This window comes from Pagrus pagrus (assembly GCF_965226575.1).
Source record: "Pagrus pagrus genome assembly, chromosome: 15".
Classification (NCBI taxonomy): domain Eukaryota; kingdom Metazoa; phylum Chordata; class Actinopteri; order Spariformes; family Sparidae; genus Pagrus; species Pagrus pagrus.
Genome location: NC_140199.1, coordinates 24,091,608 through 24,113,204, shown reverse-complemented (window position 1 = coordinate 24,113,204; position 21,597 = coordinate 24,091,608). Strand labels below are relative to the sequence as shown.

Sequence of the window (21,597 nt, the reverse complement as noted above, 5' to 3'; positions counted from 1 at the left end):
TAGTGGTAGTAGTCACTCTACCTGTTCTCCATCATTTCCCTCACTGCAGCAACAGTAGGTCCTGCCCCAAGGTGAGTATAGTAAGGGCCTTCCTCCTTTTCGATGATTTGCTCTGTGGAAAAAATATCAAGATCTATTACATATCAACTTTACTGAGTGTAGAACTGTCCTTCACAGAGCACAATGGCTTTAAATAAACACTCATGCCCTGTTTCTTCATAAGTCAGATTAATTTAAATCCAGTGGACACAGTGAAAGTAGCTGGATCTCAGTTCAAGGGCCATCATCTTGGAAGTCCGCATTTCAAGACCAAATACATCATAACAAGGGTCAACAAGGCTCCACAAAGCATCCCAGAGCCTCCTCCAAATATGGCAGAGAAATGCGGCCTCCTTTTGCTTGAATTGGCCCCTGAATTAGGACACAGCTAGTGTGTGTGTGTGTGTGTGTGTGTGTGTGTTTTCATTAAAGAGAGAGGAGCAGAAAACCAGCGTCAGTTTGAGGTCAAAGAACTGTAGTGTTCGTTGAAAGCATATGTCTGAGCAGATTTAGTCACAAATGGAATACACTTATCTAATTTATCTTCTGAAAAAGAAAAAGGTAGCATCAACTCACCCACGCATTGACAGGATGGAAGATCAGACAATTTTTTGGAAGGTGTATTGAGCAAGTTCTTGGTAGGGGTGTCTAGAAAACTCATTGGAGACTCCAGAAAGCTGTTGACGCTGTTCTTGGATGGAGTAGACTCTGCAGAGTGGCCCAGATCCCCATCATTAACTGTGGACAGGACTGTGACAGGCCCTGACCTCTCCAGCTTGTAGTAGCCCTGCTGGCTTGGAGGAGGGGACTGTCGAGCCCCTGAGAAGCCATTAGCCAGACCATGATGCCCAGTGTTGTGGCTGAGAAAGGCGGCATTAGCTGGGCCGGTGTTCAGGTCAGCACCGTGCTGCAGCCCACCACAGGGCTGCGGTACCTGAGATAACAAATGCCTTTCAGTCTCCGGCCCTGGTCCTGCAGCATGACCATTACTATACGGACTTTGTTGGTGGAGTGGACCATTTAAAAGGGACCATGGCTGGTTCCCTTGACCATGCATGTGGTTTATTCTCGTGAGAGTGCTGTAGTTGTGAGTCTGTGGCCCTAAGAGGGCTGTAGAATTGTGTGCATTACTCTGATGAATGAGTTGCCTCCTTTCCTCCTGAGCCTCAGCCAAGTATCTCTTCAGGTCAATTTGAGCCTGAGGTAAGAACAGGTTCCTCTTGTGGTGAAGGCCTGATTTCCCCTGAGGGAGAATCTTCCTGCCTTTGCTCCGGTGCGACGTCTCTCCATTTGGTATGCGTTTTGAGAGGGGGGTCCTGCAGTTGATTCCCTCAGGTAGTCCATCACTTTTCTTCTTCCTGGGCTTGGAGGGGGTAGCTTTTGCTTTTTTAATGAGAGTCTTTTTCTGACTGGGGGGTAGCTGGGAGTTGTAGTTGTATTTGATGGCCGACACAGGTGTCCCCTTCGGAGGGTTGTTCTCTGACTGCTGGTTCTGCCGGGCCTGGATGATGAAGGCCAGGTCTGCCAGCTGAGCTGCCACCTCCTCCTCATCTCTGTTTCTACTCACTTTATCAACAACCCTAACTCTGTCCTCCCCAAACAACCGCACATGATCTTCATTGAACCTCATGTCACTGGGATCTTTATAGGTGCATTCCGACTTGATGACATGAGAAGCAAAGCCCTGCTCTGTCCTCCTGCAGGGTGCGTTATCATTGTCTAAGCGGTCCTGCAGGGACAGCTTTGTGATGACATTCCCTTGTCTGGCCACAGGAGGGCGTATGACTGATGTCTGGTGTAGTGGTGAGCTGATGACCGAGACTTTGTTGTAGCGAATAGCTGCTGTGGGTTTGGCTTCTTGCTGGGTTGTATTTGTACTGGAGGCAGCAGTAGAAATGGGAAGTTCACACTTACTTCCAGCTTTAATGGACCCTGGGGTGCTTTGAGGTATAGCTGCCAGTTGAGTCAAGGCCTCAATAGCAATTGCCTGATCAAAACTAAGATTTCTCTTCTCTGCCAAAGACTGCACGCTTGGTAGCAAGACACTTGGAGGAGGTTCACTTTTGATAGGCTGGGGAGTCCTTTGCAGGTTAACAGGAGTGCTTTTCTGACACAAGTCATTCTTTAAGTCCTCGGGCTCTTTCTTGACAAAGTGCAAATCAGGTGGCTCTGTTTTGATGGAGCAAAGAATGGAAGATCGTGAGCTGAAAAGTTTCTCCTCCAGTCCCTTCCTCTCTGTGACAGAAAGACACACCACGGCCGCCAGCGTGGACAGTGGGTCTTCACAGACCTCATCTTCATCACTCAGCTGTGTGGTGGCTTGCTCAGTAATCCACAACCACGGCTCCTCCAGTTTGATCTTCTTCAGTGGGACTGACATGTCATCTGGAGGGGCCTTGGGTCCATTCTCAGACCAGTCTTTAGGGACTGCAGCGATTATAGTCCTTTGAGGCTCTGATGCAATCATAGTCCTTTTATATGCAGACTTCAGATCAGAGTGTGACCCAGTGGTCATATTAGCACCGTTAGGTTTTGTCAGGTTCTCAGCAGAACCGTTCTGAAAAGTCACAGAAGAGCATACATGTTGGTGAAGTGCAATGCTGGTCAGCTCCTGCCGCGGCTCTCTTTTAACAAGTGCTGGTCGTCCGGCTTGGTCCGAGGCCAGATTGTGGGTGAGCGAGTGGGTGATGTGGGGAGATTGTGTATGAGGTATGTGGCCTTCCTCCCCCTCATCCTCCTCTGCTGCCGTGTGGGTATCATCCATCTGTGCCTTGCCTTTGCCATTTACCGACCCACTTTCTGGAACCACCTGAGACAGAGAGACAGAGGGAGAGAGACAAGGAGAGAGAGGTGACTCAACAAGCTCTGGCAGTGTACAGTGATTCAGCTTGTTCTAAACAGTCACGGCACACAGCACAACAGATTGTTTCCCAGCATGGCATGAGCATCTGCTGCAGCCACTATGAACGCTGTGGAAAATATTATGCCATGTGAGAACAAAGAATCTGCTTTCTATAAATCTTGCTGAAACCGATCTCTAAACAGAACTAATATGAGAGTTAAACTGTGTTAGCTCACAGCTGAGGCTTCAATCAGGACTACATTCCTGCCAGAGCTGCTGTGTGTTGAGAGCTGCAGACCCACAGGTAGCCGAGAGCCAACAAGTAAACATTTAGAGTCACGCACAGTTCATGATTGCGTCACTACCGATGGGTCACTGAGGGCATGTGTGCAACACGCATGTACATGTTGGGTTTGTGCTCGGTTTATAGATGTGTTGCTGGGCATGCATGCATGTGTATGCAAGCACATGTGATTATTAACAGAGCAGCCCTCCCATGCAAAGCCCTGTGCATTGTTTAGTGAGTGATTAACCCACTAGGGGGTCTTATCCTGCTTGACCCTTCAGCTGAGGTGGATTCTGATTGCCAGCAGAGCTACGACCATCCAAAGGTCCACAGTATTGATATATTGACGGCCCCTGAAAGCCATGTTGAATACACAATAACATAAACTATATTGAGTGGAGACAATCAGAGCTATATCTCCATCAGCAGGAAAAAAAAATCAGAGATAGAAGTTAAGGCTTTGAGGACGGTATCTTTGCAACTATAGTGAAACTAAAAGGAGCAAACAGATTCTGATGTAATTTAGTATATCCACAATATTTCTGCAACTGAGCAAAAGCCTTCTTTATTTTTCCTCATCGTGAGTGAGCGTATGATCAACAGAAGTCAAGTCAAGCTGCTTCTTATTTTAGCCCCCTATCACTTTCAACTAAAGCTCTCAACAGTGGAAGACTTATTAAAAAATGTTGCAGCGTGACAAATATAAGAAACAACACCACATCATGTGCCAAGACTCAGCTGACAAAAGCATCTTAAACTCATTTACAGGAGCTGGAGGATGTGTGTGCATTACTGTGAGCTGTGAGTATGTGTGTGTGTATGAGAGAGGCATCCCATTTCCCTCTCATGAACCAGTGCAACTGCAGGGTAGCTAGAGATCACTTCTTTATGACTGTTTACCTGGCATAAACATCCATTAAACTCCATCACACATTGTTTATGTCTTTTCCTTGTGTCTCACGTTCATCATCACAAACGCGCTGGAAAAACAGGGAGCCATAGAAAGGAGCAGATTATATACCTCATCAGACTACATCCAGACAACCTTAAACTTGTTTAGAAAGTTTGACTGAACAATGTTCAATCGTTGCTTGAACAGAGACGAATGGAGAAGACTTTATAAGCCAGTGGCCTTAAAGGAATAGTTCACTCTAGAACGAAATTCAGTCATTATCGAATTAACCATCATGCTGATGAGAAGTCCGGTGTAGTTTCTTATTCCTCAAGGTGCAGCTGGAGACCCGCGGGGGTACCCTCCTGCAGCAAAAATCCATGTAACGGGCGTAAATTGTGTCCAAGAAAAAGTCCATAAAACTACACAAAAACTTTGTATTATTCCTCCATACTGCTCGTCCGCTGCAATCCAAGTGTCCTGAAGTGGCGACATCCAGAGTTTACTCGAAACGACGTCATTTAGTACATTTTTCTAGCCTAAACAGTCACTATACTATATTTGCCTGGAGGCACGCTCCCACGTGCACGCGAGTCTCCCTCACAGCCACCTGCACTACGGAAGCTGCGCCAGACAAGATCAACAAACTCGCGATAGATACACACCGGTATTTACATCCTGCTGTGAGTTTCAAAGTTTCAAATCACTAGTGCAGGCAGATCCCTCTTGTGTTTGTGTGTCGCTCGGTCACTCACAGCAGGATGTAAATACCGGTGTGTATCTATCGCGAGTCTCGTTGATCTTGTCTGGCGCGGCTTCTGTAGTGCAAACGTTGTGAGGGAGACTCGCGTGCACACGGGAGCGTGCCTCCAGGCAGATAGAGCATAGTGACTGTTTAGGCTGTAAAAATGTACTAAGTGACGTTGTTTCGAGTAAACTCTGGATGTCGCCACTTCAGGATACTTGGATTGCAGCGGATGAGCAGTATGGAGGAATATTACAAAGTTTTTGTGTAGTTTTATGGACCTTTTAGTCTCGGACACCATTAACGCCCGTTATATGGATTTTTGCTGCAGGAGGGTACCCCCGCGGGTCTCCAGCTGCACTTTGAGGAATAAGAAACTACACCGGACTTCTCATCAGCATGATGGTGGGTCGATAATGACTGAATTTCGTTCTAGAGTGAACTATTCCTTTAACCTAAACATGTGTCATAGCATCTCGTCTGACAATGGAGGGGGCATGAGTGTGTTCATCTGTGTGTTGTATTTCCATTACAGTTGATCGAAGCTGGAGCCGATAAACACTGGTTTCTACTGCAGAGTCATGTGATGCAGGAGTGAATGACAATGGTACCCATTCACATTTAAGACAAACGCCAGATGTTAGTGGGTGTTAGTGGTTTTTCATACACACACTGGCCGCGTTTCCCAGATTCGATCGTTCTTAAGGACTTAAGAAGGCTCTTAAGAAGGGTTCGGCTAAGAAGGAGCGCTAAGATACGGGTGTTTCCCGGATGCGTTCTTAACTGCCTTCTTAGAGAACCTTAAGATCAAGCCAAAGAAGCTTCTTAAGAAGCTCTTAGTGGGAGCTGTCCACCGCGCTGCTGCTGTGCTGAATCAATCGATGCCAGGCAAATCGATCACCCACCTCTTTATCAGCGCATAAGTGTGTGTGTGTGTGTGTGTGTGTGTGTGTGCGCTGTCAGACCGGGCTGTCCAGGCAAAGAGATCCAACGGCCGTTGGATCTCCGCACGGGGCAGCCGGTACTTTGCCTGGACAGCCCGGTCTGACAGCACGTCCAGTGGGGAGAAGTGCTGACGCACGTATGCATTTATGTAAACCGTCTGGCTTCGCGCACGGCGACACTGTTGGTTCGCAGGGAGAATGTGCTGTATTGCAGCCATGGTTTCTCACACGCGCGGACTTTGGCAACGCAGAGTAGCAGGTGAATCCTCTCTGGATGAGGTTCAGCTGAGTTTAATACATCTGTTCCCTTGATATCTGTGAAATGCCACAGGGTTGTTGTTTTTTGTATGTGTAGTACTATAAACTCATATATGCAGATGTTGCGGAAAACTTAAACTGTAATTCAATAAAAAGGTTTTTTTTCATCTACCATTTTCTTATTTTTTTTTCTTGCGCCAGTGGTCCGCAGCTATGAGCGCATTTCAACACTGAGCATTGTTTTATTATTTCGCAAAGTGGAGGATATAAATTTCCCTGACGCGCTTGATCACTGAGCATTCGGTCACTAAGAAGGCTGTTAAGAGTGGGTCAGCTCGATCTTACATTTCCTTCTTAGTGAAAGATCTTCTTAAGCTAAGAGCGACTCTGGGAAACACATCCTTCTTTCACAGCGTTCTTAAGAGCGCTCCTAAGAAGATCTTAGCACTTAAGAGCTTCTTAACGAATCTGGGAAACGCGGCCACTGACGGCAGCAGAGCTACATGAAAGGCTCTGGCCTTACTACTGGAAGCAACTTCTGAACACCATTGGGGAATTGAACCGTTAACCCAAGGAATATCTAAGTCCTGCTCTCCCTCCTGAACCAACTAAGATCTACTACTTCTCACCAATGAAGAAAAGGTTTTTGAGGTCATACTGCCACTACTGTCATTAGCCCAAAAGCTAGAGCTGGGGTTGGTCCACTTTAAAGGTTCTGAGACAGGATGGATAAAATAGAAAGTGTGTCTGACTTTAAAGCAGGTGCAGTAAAAAAAAGAGAATTGAGCCTTGTAACATCCCACATGTGATTGTCGCCGAGCAAAGGCATGAGCTCTTATACATGAGGAAGAAGGCATTGTAAAATAAGAGATGAAGCAGTCTTACAGAGCTAAAAGTCGGAAAACAAAGGTGTCGATTTGACAGCAGTACCGAGGTCTAAGAGGATTAATACTGAACAATCTCCTGCATTGGGTTTTTAAGACAATGGTTGGTTACCTTAACGAGGCTGGTTACTGTGCTGTGTGAGTTCTTCGCAAATGTTTTAAAACAAGGTCAGTTAATTCAAACTACATTCTTTATTAAGCATAGAGATCGGTATACAATATATTTAGTTAGGCTGTGTTTCAAGAATCATCTCATGCTTGGTACTTTGTCACATATCATATCTGTAGCATTCAATGCTTCTAGGGGTTTACTTTGTGATTAAGTGTTTAAAAACATTTACCACAGTATACTCTCAGCCTAGGCTGTGATGAGATTTGACAAACAAGAAGTTGCTGCCTGAATTTTGTTGAATTTGTGTTTGTTTACAAAGCTGCTAGCAAGAATGCAAGGGAGAGTTGCAGTGACCAACTGTGGAGCTGTTCATGATGAGTAAAATGTTGACATCAGACATGATTAATATGGTGAAGCATGATGCTGTCACTGATGTGATATTCCTGATCCCTCTCTTGTCCATCGCTCCTCAGTCAACTGCACTACGACTGTCAGGACTGTGTCTTACTACTAGAAACACGCTGCTGCTGATGCAACAGATAGCTGGAGCTCAGGCTGAGGCAATCCCGCAGCTGCCGATGAAACAAGGTGAGATATGAGCCCCGTGCAGTGTGTGGAAAAGGGCCACCGCGACGTTCAAATGAGAGAGTGAGAAGAAGAGCAAAAAAAGATGGGGAGCAGGGGGGGAGAGAGAGGGAAAAGGCAGTGTGTCTGTCACAATAAACTGCTTTCAATGACAAAGCAGCACTGGCTGGCTTCCAGCACTGCACCAGACACACGCGTGTCTCTATGCATGTGTGTGTGTGCATCCGAGTGTTCGCGATCCGAAGCTGACATCAAAGTACAGCCCCTGTTTTTAATTATGTTACATTTAGCCTTGTGATAACAAAGAGCCTAATGCAGGATGTAAATGCAGAGTCATGTGCTCTCATTTAGTCACCGGGTCTCTGGAGGGAGCTGTGTCTGTGATGTGTTAGGGCTGTGTCTTTGTGTTGTTGCCTCTGCCTCGGGCTGCCTGAAGAGTCACCCACACTGTACTGGTTTAAATGCAAACACACTATTCTTCTTTGGTGTTAGCTGACGTGTCTGTCAAACCTCGAAAAATCAACAAAACATACGCTCGAGTAGCTAAGGGTGAGTGCTTTATATAAACACACGTTCAGAAACCTACCCTAGCAACAAAAGTGTGACCGCCGCTTGAATCCTAACAACCCTCGCACTCTCTAATGGGTCTCCAAGGAAGTTTGAAGGAGTGGGTCTATTTATAACTCAACAACAGAGACGTACACTAGTATTACATATAAACATACACACCTGAATTCAAACATGTCAACTGAACTACTACAACAAAAGAAAGTGTGAAGAGTGAGAAATCATACGCCGTTAGGACCTCACAACACTGAAGCAGCGTGCTTCCTTCCTGACTGAGAGTGTAAGTAGTGGTTTATGCGTGTTTCTCTGAACACGTGAGATTTTCCTTCATTCATTGAGAGAGTTTCCTGTATCGCTCGATGTCACGTAGTCTACACACCAATAACTCAAACGTACAATGAAAAACAAATTAACAAAGAAGGCCTAATGAGTGGCAATACACCTAATAAACTTGAAGAACTGCCTCCCGGTACACAAGAGCTTAATCATCTATAAAATTATACAGATTAAGACAACATCCGTAACAGAGGGACCTTTTCTGCAAACCACACAATACCATTACTGCTGCAGCCAAACGAGTAAAGCCTGCCAAATTACAAGTTACGACCCAAGGCTTACAAGCACTCCACTTCCCTGCTAAGCAGTCAGAAAACAGCAGGTGCAGAAATATGGCTGTCCAAGAAAGAGTGCAAGAAAGACAAGGGGGTCTTCATACAGTACAATGGCTAAAAACAGACATGCAGTGGGAAACAGAAGAGAGGAGAGGGGTGTCTGTTACTGTGGAAACTGACCTCTTTATTGCTGACTTTGTTGTCACATCCTTTAAACCCACCTGGAAAAGACAAGCCAAACACTCACGCACAGAAGCCCAGGTCCTGAGTGATTCAGTAGGAACAATAACAACAGCAGCTTCCAAATAAAGCGCTCCAATCAGCTAAATCCAGAGTGGCAGAGAGAGAGAGAGACAACGCAGGATAACCTCTAGATGAGTTCCACTGTGGCTGACCCATCTGCAGCGAGACAATAGACCCCAGGGTGAACGCTCCGGCTGCCTTTACCTTGTCTGTCCTCGGAGGAAGCCCCTCAGGTTTGGGCAGCATATCCCTAAAAGGTATTGGTGGCCATCTTGCTTTGCCTTCCTTCAGCCTCAAAAGAAAACGCTGGCTACAGTAGCCGTGCGCAGGGCGAGCTCCTGGGTGTCATGACTAGGGCGACTGCGAGCTGCTGTAGCAAAGTGCTGCTACAGCAGACGCGCACACACTCGCTGCACACACACAGACATATAGACACACACACACACATACGGGATGCCTTTTGCAGACGCAGACAGAGCCTCATCAGCCAATGGCGTGAGGACCTTAGCGGCTTGTAAATTATCTTCCATGCCTAGACTCTCCTAAACAAAGGATCCCCTATGTGGGCTTTTTACTCCAGCCCTACACACATGGACTGGACGCAAGCTGTGGAGCGGATGCTGCACACATGCTGGATCGGGATCACAGAAAAACAACTCCATCACCGCTCAGATATTAACCCCTGAGGCTGCTCACGAGCACTGCTTCTGGGGATATTCACTGAATTCCTTGCCCTACTGCTAAAATGACTATTAATCAATTAATTAAAAAAGAATAATAAATACAGACAATCTACAAATTTCTACAACTAATACAAATAAATATTTTATTTACAAAAATTTGAGGAAAAACTAATTAACTGAGGATAAATTGATTTACTGCTTGGGTCTCATATCTCAGCTTATCACATGCTTACTTTCCTTTCTTTATATCAATGTAAACATAGAATAACTTTTTTCAGCATTTTCTGACATTTTATAGACCAAAAAGTCAACAGATTAAAAGAAAATTGTCAATGCATGAAAACTGTTTTTTACAGTCGATACTGATTACCGATTCCTGCTTTTTATGTACCATACCAACGAGATAATAGATGATTTCACATTTTTCTATCTTACTAGTAGTTCATAACCTGTAGTTTATTCACACCTGTGGGTGAGAAAGGATGGGTGAGAAAGAAATGATGGATGATTTAATATTCCACATCTCTAGAAGATGTGTTCTGTTAAAACTCTTGGATTTTATCCCTTCTCTCAGAATCCTTGTGGAACACGTATTGCAAATTGTAATTGCTTCGTCTTCCTCTGAAACACTGCACGGCTCTATCCCGGTGCAGCAGTTTGACGTCATTAGAGCGACAACAGTGTGCTTCTTCTTTCTAACTGTATCTGTGTAGATGCTGAGCTTGTGAAGTCACTGAAAGCAATTTGAAATCACTTCACAATTGTTGGCTCTGTCCTTCATCAATTATAATTTCACCGATACCAATAAATAGCCGATAATATACATTTCCCAATATTGGGCCGATAAATTATCAGTCCAATATATATTGTGCATCCCTAAGAAAAATAACCTTCAACCTCAGGCTGAAGGGTGATCAATTTGACCCCTTTTGCCACAGAGAGAAGCTGGGAGTACAAAATGTGTGGGAATGCAAATGTTTTAAAGCATGTGATCGACTATATATAATCTGTGTGAATGTTGCAATCTGTCCCAACCACAAAACAGTGGCATCCGTTTGGCAGCATAATTCTCTGCAGCACCTCTAATTCTCACATGATCCAGAAACATTGTGGGAACAGGAAAGAGGATGTTCACAACATCCATACAGCTCTTTCTCTCACTGTCTCAACAACCCCTTCAACTCTCTATCATCCACCACCCAAAGCCTCTTCCTAAACCCTGAGGAAAAGCTGTGGTTAGAGAAAAAACAAGGAGAGAGAAGGCACAAGACAAAGAGAGAAAAATGTTATGGGAGAGTGAGGAACTCCCCCCTTTTTAAGGCAACCATGTGGCCAAGACGCTGAGGTCACACCAGGACAAGGAAACATGAAGGCAGCTTGAGCCAGTGCCTGTCGGTAACACTCTAGGAGCCAACCTCAGCCGTGTGTTCGACTGTGGAAGCAGAGTGCATGCAGCTCTAACACTAAAGACTGCATCAGTGTAGTATCCAGCAGGCAATAAACACACAAACATCAGGATGAATAAAACAAATGCACAAGCATGTCAGGGTGGAAGATGACAGTGGTAAGCCATGTGAAAATCTAAAATAGGTATTCTTAAACATGTACACCCAATAGGTCTGAATTATATCCAATATGGCAAATTACCAAATATGGTTTATAAATGGGAAAGGTTGAGTGATCAGTTTAGTCAACGGCAATAAAAAATACTCAGTGTATGCACACCTGTGACAACATTAAAGCATGAAACAGCTCATTCATCAACGTGTGCGTTATCATACAATATCAACATTTAACTGTTTAAAAGAAAGACACTGATGATTTGCATTCTCTGTCCCATCTTTTTTTTTTTTTTTCCTTTATCACACTACAGAGTTCAACAGTCAGTTAGTCAGTTAGACGCTTATAACTTATCATAGTCAAACTCCTGCATGTTGTGGCTTCATGCTTATGTAGTCTCATGGCAAACTGTTTCAAAGCCAGAGCCTTGGAACAATGCCGAACAGTGTTTGTCTTTAAGAATTTATCGATGATGGTGGCTGTTGACTGCAATTGTTTTGCTCTAATTATTTTGATTTATCTTGCTGAATCGATAGCATGAAACAGGCTGTTCTGACACCATACCCTTTAAGCAGGTTGCTGGTAATTTACTGCACACCCATGACTGCATGATTAGAATAAGAAAAAAACAAGTAATATTCAACATAAGTCATTTCCCCCTAACAGTATTAATCACAAGTTTCCTGACCCACAATAAAACAAACACAGATGTAGACTAAACACTTGTGATATATACACGAGGCATGTGTGTGGTGTGCTGGAGCAAAACTTCAAACCCACAAAATAATATTTCTCCGGCACTGTCAGTAACTTAAAACCTCAGTCCACATTATAACAACATATGCTCAGCTATTTTTATCACAATGTGCAGATTTAGAATTAATATGTGGACATACTGTAGTGTTTCAATGTTTAACTCTCCAACATGTGTGCATGTAAGAGCATTTTACTGTGACCTACACCTGCCAAAATATGCATAATTCAGTCATTCACACCTGTGACTCAAGGATAACTTCCTGGCTAACAGTAAAGGATACCTTGGATCTGTCTTACATCCGGAAATCTTTATTGTTTTCTCCCTATTTTCAAGGCAACCAAACTGAGGAGTGCCTTATCTGGCTATGATAAAGGAGATATTTTTGGTTTCAAGGTGGCAGTTGTGGCTGAGCTCTCCTCTGAATAGAGGTCACAGGTAGTCTGACAGGTTTGACATACTTTGAGTCTACAAACTAGACTGTTAAACAGGTTACACCAACATAAACGACAAAATAAGCTTGTGAGAGACACATCTACCATCTGCTACCTTTTAACTATCAATTGACATGTGCTGCTGAAACATGTATGGACTTAACACTGAATTAAACTAAACAATTCAACAGCTATATGAAATTAAACATAGAAACTGTGCCTTCACTCCCCTGTGATATGGTGTGTAAAGACAAGAAAACAGTCAATTTGCAGTTTCCCCCTTGGCTGTAACTTTAGTCTAAACAAACTCTTACTGGCTCATGTAACCTTTGATTCTTGGGTATCAAGTCAAGTATTAAAATGCAGGAAAAACTATTATACAATTCCTCAGTTAAACTACCTTTATGACAATATAATTTACAAAAAACATGCACATCATAGTACAGCTCAATTAAAAAAAATTGATTTTAAAATTAAGCATGAACTGCATTGCTTATACCGTGCTTGACAGTCCTCCTCCTGCAGACACTCCATGCCTTCATCCAAAAACACTCCACAACTACTAACAATATTCCACCGCACCCTTAATTTTCAGCTCTTTAAGTGTCCCATATGTTTTTCTCCCTTTAACGAGCTGCCCAGCTCTCGTTAGGAACAAGTAGTCTGGGCATTAATCACCTTAAGCTGCAGTACATGAGCATGCAAGTGAGGTAAAGAGTCGTTCTGCAGCACAGTCGTAAACTGTCTCTGACACATCTGGAGGCTGACCTACTGGAGACCGGCCCAGTGATGGAGCTGTGCCAAACGCGACTGTTGCCAATAGTTGTCATTACTGCCATTACTGTAGACGCTAATGTAAACTTGTCTTTCATTTGCATGGAAAAGCAACATAATTTTGATGAAGGGCAGTACCTATTCACTTGTCGTTGCTTCAGCTGCTCAATAGCAAGGGTCAGATAAAGAAGAAGTGGGATGCACTGTCCTGAGTGGAGATGTGTGTGTGAGTGTATCAATCAACCATGTGAAAAAACTGGAAAACATAACTTCATGCTTGGGCCTGTCCACTCAAGTCCACTCATGCACAGCCTCTCACACAATCATACAGACTGAAACACGTCTTTGTACAGGTCAAAGCCCGCAAGACCAACACACAGACTAAGAATAAGCAGGCAGAATCTATATGCAAACACCCACATTAGCATTTGGCTCCTGTGGAGCCGGTTTGAGGCAGTATGAAACCTGCTTTTCCTTGAAGAGAACCTTGAAACCATAAAGTCTGTGTTACCTGAGAGGAGGTATGGTTCATATTCAGCAGACCCCAGAGGCTGCTCACATATCACACCACTCACTCTTCCAAGAGAACATCTGCAGACTCAAGACTTTGAATAAATATCTACACAGCCGCTTTCTGCACTCTCTTTTACATGCACACAGAAATACACATGCTTGTCTGTAGCTTTCATACTTCCTGTATGGCTAGTTTGTGTGAGGCTATTTTAAGGACACATTGGATTCACATTCAAAATTCCTTTTCACTGTGTTATGTAACACACTACAATCCCACTCTTCGGAGGAAATGTGCACCATTCACCACCACACCCTAAACCCACATGGACTCAATTTAAAGGCTGACAATGGTTGGTCAGCATGAGGGGATAGCGGAACACTCCAGCTCTCACACCTCCAGGAGAGGAGGGATGAACTTTAAAACCTGATTACATCAACAAAATGTCCTCTTTAACCTTGTGACTGCTTTGTCTTTTCATGTATTTAAGTGTCTGTACTTGCTGATTTTGTATTTGATGCAAGACAAACATCTGTGCAAACCCACAACAAAGCGCTAACTCTCATCTCAGTTCTGTAGTATTAGGTTTTGTTGCTGCTGTGGCTTAATATGTAAATAAGTGTTTCACCTTGGGAAGGTCAGAAGAGAAAGGTGAGCCGGTCCACTAGTTTATGTTAACACGAGCACACACACACACACACTGACCCAAACACACACACAAATACTACGCAGGGCAGAGCAGCATGGGGGCCCCAGATCCTCTCACAATGAGGATTACTTAAGTTTGTGCCAGTTAAACATGCTGAGCAGGCATGTCTGCTATATGACTGCACGTGTGTTAGCATGCACTCGCACACACGCACAAATATGCGTGCAGACAGATGCATGCAAACCCCAGTGGAGCATTAAAAAGTGACTGCACATACTGTACAGCAACGGCCAGAGCTGAGAGGATTATGGATGATGAACAAAGGGGGGGATGTACGATACATATCGGGCCAATAAATTAAAATGTCCGGATATTAAGAAATATATATAACTGGCCATTAATCGGTATTTGTGAAATTCATAGACGATAAATAGAACAGATACTACTTTTATTTGGAACTTTTAATTGACTTAACAAATGCAGCATGCTCACATGGCGATGAGCAAGAAGATGACTTTCATCAGGGCTGTACAACTAATTGCAATAGTGCAATATCGAAATCACAGAAGCAGTTTAGTTTGATAAAGGTCAAATGTGTGACAAAACCACATTATAATGAAGTACTGTAGTGCTGCAGATATATTCTGGCCTATCTATTTTGTTTCAGTCAAAGTGAAAATTGTGATGCAAAAATGACTAATCATGAATCATAACGCAAACCTAATATCTGTCAAAATAATCGCAATATGATTTGTTCACCATATCGTGCAGCCCTAGATGTATGAGCTATTTACTAAATAAGGCAGGTCAGGTTGATGCATGAATAAGCTTCTCCAGAAGGAGGCCATTGTGTGCCCTCAGTAGGATTTGAGTGGCATTTCTTTTGGGGGGCAAAGTGAGGATTTCTTTTCACCCAGAGAAACCAAGTGGCACGACTTCAAAGCTTATCCAGGGACTTAGAGCCTTACAACAGTCAGGACACGGCACAAACTCACAGATGCAAAGAACCTAAGAGGGCTAAGGAGTGGAGCATTAGTGGTATCAAAGTTTAACTTGCTGAATTGCTGAATTGTTAATATTATAGATCCTAAAACACAAACAATCTGCCATGTTTATGCAATCATTTGCATTGATGTTGAAGAAACAATACTAATAGCTGAAAGTGCATTAAAGCAAACAGATCTGAGTGGAAATCATTAAATCGCTGTCTCTGGTTTGATGTAAACCTTCAACCTGGCACAGCCTGGGCCATACATCTGCTCTGATGTATAGTGGGCTCTGGCCAAATAACTGCGCCCCAAATCAAATAAAACAGACATTTCCCCTTATCCACAGAGCCTTTTTCTGGGCCACTACCCAAGCCCCGCAGCTATTCAGATAACTACCGCTACAGAGTTGTTTTAAATTTAATTGGCTTGGACCAGGTTAACAGAAAATATAAAGCAGCCCTAATCAGAGGCAAGCTGATGTAATAAAATGTGCGTCTGTGGAGGAAGAGAAGTCCGAGGAGTGAGAGTAGGCTCAAGCGCAACGCCCTCCGCTTGGTCATAATGAGTTGGCTCCGTTAAAATGTTGGCAGCATCTCTGACATTTCACGAACCTTCATCGCTACCTCGGCCCCCTTCTGTCCCACACGTTTACGTAATGAAGAGGAAAAAGAGAGAGAGAGTGTGGATGTGCATCTGTCCTTCAGCTCATTGCCAGAATGCCTACATGCATATGTGGGGGCACCTGTAATCAGTTTTTGAAAGGAGATGATTTATTTTTCAATGACAGAACAAACTCTATCATAGCTTTGCAAAAGAGTTAAGAGGTTTTTCATGTTTACTACAAATCATGTACACACACTCCCGCAGGGTGTACATTTCTGCAGGATTTATCACCTTCCTGGCGGCCAGTTGTTTCAATGCAGAACAGTAACTTGGGGGGGCTTAAAACATGTTTGAGATAACAGTAAACATCATATCTATTTTAACAGTTGTAGGTGTTGCAGCATGTTATTACTGGGTGGTTATGCAGACCAGTGTTTTGCATTTCTCTCTTTTAAAGAGTTTGACACTATAAAGATGTTTTCACATTCATTGCTGAAATTGTATGGAGAGGATCTCTAAAAGTTGTGGTTTTATGTTCAGTGAAAGACATGATGTCTACAAAAATGAAAGGTATGTAGGAAAAATGTTCTAAATTCTGCACTTTACCAAACCTGTAGTTATATTGGCTTAGTGTTTTTGGTGAATATTGTTTTTTCATAGAAAAGGAACATCAAACGAATGACTGACTGTTTGCAAACATATTCAGAACATTTAATATATCTGAGGGAAGCACCAGTGACTTAGGGTCAATCTGTTATTCTGCTATTCAAAGCTTTGACCATAATTCACTGACTGTACCCTGTGTATTATTTTCAGTACTGCTTTTGTTGAACAGAGATCAAAAAACTAAAATATGTCAAATCTTTATATAGTAAATGTCTTGCTCCGATACAGAATCTTTAAAGCATTTTTAAATCACTCAATTTTCAAGGTGTTGCATGGGATAAAGGTTCTCACACAAAAGTGTAACAGCAGTGTAACACAGAGCCACAGCATACTGTATATTGATAGTGCAACTATGTAACAAATACAAAAATAAACAGTATATATGCAATAAAAACAAGTGCCTGATTACCTCAGTGAATGGATTGATATAGTGTCTGTAACTTTGCCATGTTTAAGGTTTTCATCCCTTGTAGACACCTCTAGCTTGCTGCTGACCCACTATGAGCAGGACAACCTGCGTAGTTTAACCTAATTACCTGGATGTAGGTTACTGAGTTCAAAGCCTTAAACCCGTAATAGTGTGCGTCTGCTGGTTATCTCCGCTAATCCTCATTACTACCCTGGGACTACTCCAACAGACAACCGTGGCAGGTCAAAGGTCAGCACAAGACAATGAGATCCCCATGGCAACCGTCAGCTCTGAAGACCTCTACTTCTGTCTATGCAAGAGGGGGAAGAGGAGTTTAGACCTGACAGGAGTGTCTGTTGGGACAAATCACTCTCCCTTTGCATTAAGCTGATTCCATTTGAGAACAATGGGGGTGTTTTGCTGCATGATGGCCGACAACGACAACAACCCAGTCGCCAGCATTAACATTGGCAATATATGCACTATATGTTCAAACTTGACATTTCTCTATCTTGCAACTTTGCATTTCTTTCGGTTACATTTAATTATAATTTTTGCTGTGAAAATGCTGTGCTTATGCTCTGGTTAGGGTTTGGGCACAAAATCACTTGCTAAGGCTAAGGAAAACATCATGTTGTTAAAATACCTGCTTTGGTCGCAACAAACACAGCTGAAAATGTCCTGAGGTCTTTTTAAAGACACCTGGTTTTGCCGCCACAAACATGGCTGGAGATGTCCTGACTTCTCATCAAAAATATGCATTCTTTGTTATGTTATAATAAACATAGCTTGAAATTGTGCCCAGGTCTTGTTAAAAATGCCCGTTTTCTGCACCAAACACAACAGGATATGTCCTGGCTTCCCATCAAAAATATAATTTTTTTGTTGCTACAAATGAGGTGTCACACAAATGTCTCTCATAAAAAATATCCAGTAGTTTCGCACTTACAAATGTTGAAACGCAATGTATCTCCACCATCATCCCCTCCACCTCCAAATATAAAAGTTATGCCTTAAACATGTAATGTGAAAGTGATATGACACGTTTTGTTGAAATGTCAATATGGTATGTACAAATGTGAATGTGACTGGGTTGAGTACAACCTGTAAAAGCTCTCCATGCAAACACACATACATACGCGTGTGCATGAACATCCCCACATACATATAGGTATTAATCATTCATATGCACACAAACAGCCTTAAATATCTGTCACAAAACAGAGTTTTGCAGGCTGCCTGTCCTCCCTACCAGAGCGCTGTCTGAGGGAAGTGTTTTCCTGATACACATGTTATCTCCGCTGGGCGACTCCTCTGGCAATGCAGCAGAAAAAGTAGCAGTGGAAGAAGTGTGGGAGATAAATTAGTTGGCAGGAGGAGCTGGGCTGAGCTGGCTCACTGACTGGAAGCATGCAGACTACTATTTGATAAAAGTATAGTGTCCACCTGCAGCTGTATTGCACTGAACTGAACATTTACTTTGCTATATAATTATGGAGCACCTCAAACTTACCCAACGTGTTCCTCACCAGGTGCATGGTCTTGCTAAATACAGTGACAGAAGGAAAAAACAGCACTCACAGATAATAGTTAACAATACCTGGGAGTGCAGGCTTTTGCATTAAGGCAAGTCACATATATTATACCATATACTGTATAACTCATCTTAGACAAAATGCAAAAGCAAAGCTGATATGCCGAAACAGTAACACACGCTTTTTACATTTAAGTTGAAGTATTTCTTCAAGTAAGAATTGACAAATGTTGCAAATAATTCTAATAATTTCTTTAAAGCATCATACTGTAGCTACAGTGTAATGTTAAAAAAAATCAACTAGTAAATAAGAGGTGTAGTGCTGTTAGAAGTCAACTGAACTGCCAGCACTGACTGACTGAGGGGCAACTGTTTACATTATGGGTTACTTCCTCTTTGCTCAAGTGCTGGTTGATAGGATGTGTATATTATTGAAATTAATTGTACCATCTTGCTGAGATGTGAATGGTAAAAACATTATCTAGACTGTGAGTGCTGACATCTCTATTGTTAGTCCATAAAAAAGTGAGTCAGTTATGCAGCCTACAGCTCTAAACATGTCAGGACTGTTTCAGTCAAATTCACTCTACAAATACAGCAGCGTTTGCACTCTATGAACCTTAGTATTTTGGTTCTGGTGTGTACGTGTTCCTGTGTGTGTAAGTGTGTGTAAGTATGTGTAAGTGTGTGTGTGTGTGTGTGTGTGTGTGTGTGTGTTTGTTCCGGGCCAGGTTCTCACTGCCCAATACAAGGCGAGGCCACGAGGGGGCCATCAAGCCTGAGTGAAACCAGACATTTTTAAAAGGAAAGCTCCACTCTCACTCTCTTTCTTACAAACACACAAAGCATGGAAGTTCATTTTAAGCTCCTTTTTTAGATCTCATACAGATAACCCTTACTCTGTTCAATCTGTGTTTTGTGTTTTGTGTGTATTTTTGCAATTACGTTAGTTACGTACACCAAACCACAGCCACACCAACACCAACAATAGTAGCTCACTATGGTAAAACCATGAGCACACATGCCACTACATGAACTTGTCTTTGGCCTTGCTGAGTTAGAGTACAAACATTCATTGGAAGGGTGTGTGAGCTTGATTAGCAAGACTGGCCGGCAAATATGTCAACGTATTACTCACACTACAAGTACAAATTAAGTACACCCACATACTACACTCACAGTGTGGTTTTCTTGAGTTATAGATTTACAGACAAGACAAGAGATAGCCTTGCTCCACCTGCTCTGCATCTAGATTTAAGTTAAGGATGGATTTGGGGATTTAACCTCCAGCTCATGGTGATGATATCTGTCCTGACAGTGTTAGCTTACAGGACTTGGTGCAGGCTCCACGCCTGCACTTGCACAGAATCAAACAAAAACCTGTTCTCAAACAAAAAACATTGCTTTGTACACATGTAGGCCAATGTCAGTTAAGACAAAGAGGAAACGACAACTGGCTCTGCAGCTTGATTGAAAGTGGACTTCTATCTTTTCACCTTCATTGTCCTCTAACAGCAGTATGCCTGCACCACATAAACTTATATATAGGGCTGCCCAATTAATTGAAATATTATCATAGTTGAAATATAGGCAATAAGTGCATTATCCAAATTGCAATGTTTTGATAAAGGTAAAATTATGTGACAAAACAGCATTATAATGAATTACTATGGTGCTGTGGAGATGCCCTGATCTACAAATCGTGTCCTCTAGATTTAAGAAAACATGCCATATCGTCATGATTTTAATATTTTTTTACAGAGAAAATGAAAACTGTGTTGTAAAAGCGATCATTCCCACTAATCGTGAATCAGTTAACAATCATAATATCTGTCAAAATAATGTTTTTTTCCATATTGCGCAGCCCTACTGTTATAAAACGTCAAAAGTCACAACTAGGATACATGTAATACTGTATATGTGTATTTGCCACTGAGACACACACACACACACACACACACACACACACACACACACACACACACACACACACACTGACCCACATTTCAGCGTATTCCAAATAATGTGTTTGCAAATCTCTGCCAGGCCTGATCTCTCCCTCCTTGCCCCCTTTTGGTGAACAGTATACTATGGAAGAGCACACAAAGGTCGTCACCACTAATACTACAGGTGTTATATAATCAGCCCTAATCTGCTACTGCCAATGCAACTACGACTCTGAGGGCTCTGCATGCTCGCTTGCACTCGCTCGACCACACAGCCACATGGACCCTCACTCGCAGTTGTTCACACTGCCCTCCCCCAGCCACATGGACACCACTGAACTATGTACATGGTTATGTAGCAGCCAGCTGCTGTAACGTACTCTTATTCCCACCTGCCAAAATCATTGAGAATATGTCCTTCTTATTCTTCTATACCTTCATAAATATGTTATAGATCAAGCACTATAATCGCAAATACTTGCAATTTAGCTAACATCTCATCCGAACCGCCTTAATGCTACTTTCTTAAACTCCCGGCAAACAATTTAACAATGTGAATCTGCATTAATCAGTTCTGTCAGATGGTGGTGGAATAACTCCAAAAAAAAAGCTGACAAGTATGCACGTATTAGGAAATAGCTGCCTTAGTTTGCATGCTGCAAACACAGACCAAGATTATAATTTGTCTAAGAAAGCCGTGTTTCTAGACACTCGAAGTCCTTCTTTCAAACCCAATATTTGTAACCTTTTAACTCTGCTTTGGTCTCAGCCAACTCTTTAGAAATTATGTTGTTTGTTCAGTTAATGGATGATGGATGCGCTTCATTAGGTAGCAGATACATTTGTCTGTCTGCCACTTGGTGCTGGGCAGTTGACATATAGTTGGTTTATCAGAGCTTGTTGACTGAAAACAGCTGTCTGCTGCTGCTGGACATGTGGTTGATAAGAGGAGGTAAGAATAAACCTACAGTATAAAGGCCAGAAACCAAAACAATGACGAGGCTCAGAAGCTTGGAAGAGAGGTAAATTAATGCTTGGACTAATACAGCGAATACTAACACAGGAAACAGGCACTTT

At 42.8% G+C, this 21,597-nt stretch overlaps 1 protein-coding gene across 2 annotated transcripts in view; it reads right to left on the bottom strand.

Moving 5' to 3' along the window:
- Positions 1 to 21,597, bottom strand: part of tet1 (tet methylcytosine dioxygenase 1) — a 34,369-nt gene that overhangs the window by 8,227 nt on the left and 4,545 nt on the right. For both annotated transcript variants that reach the window (XM_084375057.1, XM_084375056.1), the window contains exons 3-4: positions 616 to 2,848; positions 22 to 112 (exon numbers count right to left, since the gene is read on the bottom strand). In XM_084375057.1, the coding sequence (XP_084231183.1) occupies positions 22 to 112; positions 616 to 2,848 (2,324 nt within the window). The remainder of the gene's footprint in view (positions 1 to 21; positions 113 to 615; positions 2,849 to 21,597) is intronic.